Here is a 6,000-nt window from a genome sequence, read left to right as displayed (position 1 = left end):
TGTCTGTACTTTTGGTGTCATATCCAAGAAATCACTGCCAAATCCAACGTAATGAACTTTCCCCCCATATTTCCTTCTAAGAGTCTTATTATATAAATTAGGTCTTAATGTTTAGATCTTTGATCCATTTTGAGTTAGTTTCTTTGGTGCAAGAAAAGGTTCAACCTCATTCGTTGGCATGTGGATATCCAGTTTTCTCAGCACCATTTGTTGAAAAGATTGTTCTTTACCCATTGAATGGTCATAGTACTCTTGTTGAAAATCAAAATCATTTGATTACATCTGTGAGGGTTTATTTCTGGGCTTACCATTCTATTCCACTGCTGTATCTTTTTTAAAAAATATTTTATTTATTTGAGAGAGAGAGATACAGTGAGAGAGGGAACACAAGCAGGGGGAGTGGGAGAAGGAGAAGCAGGCCTCCTGCCCAGCAGGGAGCCCAACACAGGGCTCAATCCCAGGATCCTGGGATCATGACCTGAGCCAAAGGCAGATGCTTAATGACTGACCCACCCAGGAGCCCCTGTTTTTATATATTTAAAAAAATATAATTAATGAAGTTTTAGAATATAATATTACTTACAAATTTGATAATTCTTATTTTTATTATTGTATAGATGGTAAGAAAAAATGTAATATTAGTTTGGGTTATTTGGGTTTTTAATGAACCAAAACCATTAAGAGAGAAGTATTGCAAACAGTTTATTCTGGTAAAAGGCACAGTGTCATAGCTAATATGAATTATTGTGGAAATTATTCGAGATCTGAGAATTTTGAAGAATAGTCAGAAAAGTTCATAGATCCATTCCTGAATGAGAAAGTGAGCCTCTCAGTGCATGTGCTACCTAGCTGTTCTTGTCTATGCCACTATTCTCACTTTAGAGCTGTGGTGGTAGCAGAGCAGGAATATTAATTTCTTGGAATAATTAATTAGTAAACATCCCCAGGTTCACAGTGTTGGGAAAATACAACATTTATATATGGATATTGTCAAGGATCTCTTGTATAATATATTCTTACTACTGTCTAGACTTGGTTTTCTATATATTTGAGTTAATTTTTCCAGAGGCATGTGAAGGGGGGAAAATGGGCAATTTAAGAATTAAAATTGTTTACTTTTCATTTAGGTAACTGGCAAACTTATCATCATTATGATTATATAGGACAAATAGTTTTATTTATATGTATATTTTATCTTAATGTCTCATTTAAATTTTTACTTTTTTGCATTGACTATATTTATTTAGCATAGACTATGTCTACTTACATAGGACCTAGAAATAAAACTGAACTTTTCTACCAGTCTCTCACATCGTTGTGGAAGATTGTGGTGAAATGAATAAAAGGATATGGTAGATCAGGAAATGTGGTTTGTATTTTTAGTTAATGACTATTTATTAGAAAATTTGGAGAAAATGTGTGCAATCTTGACAGAACTATACTTTCTCAATACAATTTTTTCTTTAAAAACATTAGTTAACTTTTGATTATTGTGATAAAGAAGGATGGGAATAGTAAAATGAAAATTTGCTGGTAAATACATCTCTTTTTAGTATGGCTCACATACCATGTATTACTAAATCTTTTCCAGAGCAGTAGCAAACTGAAAAATCTAATTTGAGTTTTACTTCCTTTCTTCGTCATACCGTCTGGTAGAAGTACAGATGAATAGGAAGCAGGGAGAAAAATCTGAAGTATAAAAGCCTTCAACTTAATTAACTTTTAACTATAACATTTAAATATATAATATACCTCATGTATGACATTTGAAAAAGATGTTGATTATTCTAGACATTTACTATTGTAAAATATATGCTATCTGCTAATGAATGGGTGTCAAGAACTATGAGGGGTTTGAGATTTTTACCCTACTTGTAAACTAAGAAGTTACCAAGCAACAGTTTCATGCTGGTAGAAGACATGAGACTCCAGAGTCAGAAACAAAAGACAGTTTATTACTCATAGTAATAGTAGCTGGAGTGTCAACTTTTGGTGGGGGCATTGATTCCAAAGCCCATTCCCACAGGGTAATGTAAAGAGGGTCAGATGATACCTGCACACAGTGGGCTATGTAAAGGATAGGAACTCTGAGCTTAAGGAACTTTAAATCTTTTCAAATGGGTGGGGAACCTGGTTGGCTTGGTCAATGGAGCATGCAGCTCTTGATCTTGGGGTTGTAAGTTCGAGCCCCATGTTTGGCATAATTACTTAGCAATAAAATCTTTACCAAATAAGAAAATAAAACTTATCAACTGGGTAGTAAGCATGCCTGACCTGTGCTGCAGAGATGGTATCTGGCTCCAAGGGACATTCTTTGCCTCATAGCAATAATTCAAGAGACCCATAGAAAATTGTCTCCCAACAATGGGTCTGGGTGGAAATTTTTGCATAATAAATTTCTTATTCATAATGCAAATGAATAATGTAAACAAGATCACAAGAAATGTTTAAAATACTTGGGAGAACCAAGTTTAAATACTTTACTTTTTAAGCACCTAATGTACAATTTAAGAAACTTTGAAAATTTTACATTATTGAAAATAAATTAAGGACTTTTATTTATGATCACTGCTGTTATGCTACATGTTTTTGAGACTAATAGAAGTTTATTTTGAGAATATTCTGAATTTAAAACTCTTAACTAATTCATACTGTTTTTCCTCTTTTTAATCTGTACAGGGAGATTCTAATCTGTACCAGGCCATGAAAAATTTAGATGTGAAAAATTAAAAAAATTTTTTTAAGTAAAAAGGAAGTTTTTTTTATTGTTTATACCAAGCCAAAGTGAACCATTCTGAGAGAACCACCATCTCCAATTTCCTGAAAGTAAAAACAAATAAAAACAATTAAAATCATGTTTGAGTAAACAATAATTGACTTAATATTTATATCTTTAATATTTTAATTTAAATATCAGAAAACATTGAAACAAAATAAAATGCACTAAATATATGTACATAAGAGAACTGTGTATTTTTCTTACTGTTAAAATATTGATAACAGTATTAATAAAAGTCAGTAAAGAGAAATAACATATGAAGCATAAAAGACAAAGAAGGAAGGACAGGATATTAGTTGAGATTTGAAAGCATGTGAAGGCCCCTACAGTGAAAAGTTGCAAACTGTGGGTCCTCATTTGTGATTCTTCCTATTACCTATTTGATTTTACAATACTGTCTGTTCTCAAAAGTCTGATATAACATGTATTTCTTCATTTTGGTGTTTTACTGAGTATTTGATAGTGGCTTTTCAGGTAATGTTTCATAGAAAAGATCATGGTTTTCTTTTTTTTTTTTTTAAGATTTTTATTTATTTGACACAGAGAGAGACAGTGAGAGAGTGAACATAAGCAGGGGGAGTGGGAGAGGAAGAAGCAGGCTTCCCGCCAAGCAGGGAGCCTGATGCGGGGCTCGATCCCAGGGCCCTGGGATCATGACCTGAGCTGAAGGCAGACACTTAACAACTGAGCCACCCAGGCACCCCAAGATCATGGTTTTCTAAGCCCTTCATAAAATTTTATGAAGCTGCAAATAGATGCAAGGACTTCATCCATTTCCCATTTTTAAACTTTCTTTCACCCCTTCCCCCAACCTCATTAAGTATAGATAAACAAAAAATTTTATGATAGGATTCTGAAATTGGAGTATGTTTAAACATAGCACCAAAGGTGAATGATATTATTTAGAAAACAGTACAGTGGGGACATTTTTGAAAGTCTGGAGATAACCTACTTAGAGTTGAAAGGTAAAGGGGAAAAGTAAAGAGCATAGGGATGGTGGTTGGTACTTAAACTAACATGTCATATTGGAGACATTTCTCTTATGTAAAAAAATTTAAAGTTATTCCTTAATTATATTTGAAAGTTCTTTTTAGTAAGAGAAGCCTTTCAGAAATTTGTTATTTCTAGAAGAAAACAGGTATGGGGTTGGCAAGTAAGGGAAACATGTATGTATGCATGTGTCTGTGGATCCTGATTAACACAAAATTTAAAAAAAAAACCCAACCTGGAAAAACAGGTAACAAGAATGAGTAATTTAATATTGCCTGAGGCGTGTGTGTGTGTGCTGGCAAGTTCAGGGGTTTTAGGTAGCTTTGAATTTTGAAACAAAAAACATTGAATACACCAGCATTTTAAAAAACATAAGTTCCAATTCTTGGCTTATAAACCACTATAGCAAAAACCTATCCTGTACATCAGTAGAATGGTCATCAAGAAAGCTGGATTTAGCTTTTGGTCTTGTTAACTAACTGGCAGAGATCCTAGGTAAATTATTTTATTTTTCTAATATCTGGTTATAATTGTTGCTGGAAGGCCAGATTTTGCATACTCGAAGTATCTGGTTCAGCCATATTCTTGATGTATACATAGTGTCTTATGTTAAGAATTACATTTTAAAAAGTAGGAATCTTGGGGCTCCTGGCTGGCTCAGACGGTTAAGTGTCTGCCTTCAGCTCAGGTCATGATCCCAGGGTCCTGGGATCAAGCCCAGCATCGGGCTCCCTGCTCAGCGGGAAGCCTGCTTCTCCCTCTCCCTCTGCCTGCTGCTTCCCTTGCTTGTGCTCTCTCTCTGTCAAAAATAAATAAAATCTTGGGTGCCTGGGTGGCTCAGTTGGTTGATCGACTGCCTTCGGCTCAGGTCATGATCCTGGAGTCCCAGGATCGAGTCCCGCATCGGGCTCCCTGCTCAGCGGGGAGTCTGCTTCTCCCTCTGACCCTCCCCCCTCTCATGTGCTCGCTCTCTCTCTCTCTCACTGTCTCTCAAATAAAAAAAAAAAAAATCTTTAAAAAAAAAAAATAAATAAAATCTTAAAAAAATTAAAAAGTAGGAATCTCAGAATTAACTTCTCAAGAATCTCCCAGGACTTAAAAAAAAAAAAAAAAGCTTTGAAGAGTTTCCTTAAAAATTCAGCCTATTTTTAAAAGACTTACTTCAGGGCATTTCCAGGATTTCCATGATAATGTGTTCCATGCTGAATAACATTGACTTGTACCTTGTTTAACTTAGAAGAATATTTTGATGATTAATGAAATAATTGTTTTGTATACTCATTTATTATTTAAAAGTATATTCATTAAATAGAACTTGGAACACAGGAAGTATAAAAATTTACCCATATTCTCACCAGTATTATGAAACTGTGGTTTACCGTGTATCTGCTTCAGTCTTTTTTCCCCCCACATGTTTTATTTTTTAAAATATAGTTTAAATCATATTATATATACAATTCTATATATTTTAGAGGGTTTTGCCTTACTTTGAACACTTTTTTCAGTGTTCCCACAGTCTTTCTTTAATGGCTAAATTTTAGTCCATTAAATACTATAGCTTTATTTAACCATTCCTTATTTTTTTGGTTAAATTGATATTCATTCCTAATTTCCTTTTTTTTTTTTTAAATAACTCAGTGATAGACATTCCTTTTTTTTTTTTTTTTTGTGATAGACCTTATTAGGCATGGCAGTTTTTTTGTGTTCAGGATTATTTCCTTGGTATGGAGTTGCAGAAATAGAATTATTGGAGCAAAGCTTATGAAATTTTAGGCCTCTGGATAAACACTGTAGAATTGGTAGTTTTGCTTTGTTTCTTCCCTGGCTTGGGAGGAGGTGATTTTGTTTGGTAATGGGAAGTATGGTTTCAGTGGAGGATGATCTTCATCTTATTATGTGCTGAAATTGTGCTCACCCTTGACTGAATGGTTACATGTTAATTCCTGTAATAATTTACTGCAACAAAAGGGTTTTCCCCAGACCCTCATTTGATTTCAACATATAGTTATGCACATTTTTCTAAGCCACACCCTCTTGCTGTTACCTAATGTTGGGTAATAGCAGGTCACTCTCTTTTAAATGTACATAGACTTCCATAAGACAAATTCTGTAGACAAGACAACTCGTTCTGTAGACAAGTTAAGCTTTGCTTTGCTACAAATTGGATTTTGACCTGTTCCTCACTTAATACAGATTTTTTTTTAATACTAAGCGATCATCTCATTATTTTA

The 6,000-nt window shown here is 34.0% G+C and overlaps 1 protein-coding gene across 3 annotated transcripts in view; it reads right to left on the bottom strand.

The window, feature by feature from the left end:
* Window positions 1–1,952: 1,952 nt before the first annotated feature.
* The window catches only part of WDPCP (WD repeat containing planar cell polarity effector), a 447,045-nt gene continuing 442,997 nt past the window's right edge, over window positions 1,953–6,000 (bottom strand). For 2 of the 3 annotated variants that reach the window (XM_073897651.1, XM_073897652.1), the window contains one exon: window positions 1,953–2,820. In XM_073897651.1, coding sequence (XP_073753752.1) covers window positions 2,770–2,820 — 51 coding nt within the window. In that variant the 3' untranslated portion in view covers window positions 1,953–2,769. Of the gene's footprint in view, window positions 2,821–4,930; window positions 5,002–6,000 lie in introns of all 3 variants that reach the window. The other variant, XM_073897650.1, reaches the window with a different exon arrangement.

This window comes from Callorhinus ursinus, unplaced genomic scaffold (assembly GCF_003265705.2).
Source record: "Callorhinus ursinus isolate GAN/ISIS: 27379988/994484 unplaced genomic scaffold, GSC_fseal_2.0 scaffold10, whole genome shotgun sequence".
NCBI classification, from domain to species: Eukaryota; Metazoa; Chordata; class Mammalia; order Carnivora; family Otariidae; genus Callorhinus; species Callorhinus ursinus.
The sequence above is the reverse complement of the archived record's forward strand: the minus strand, read 5'-3'. Positions and strand labels throughout refer to the sequence as shown.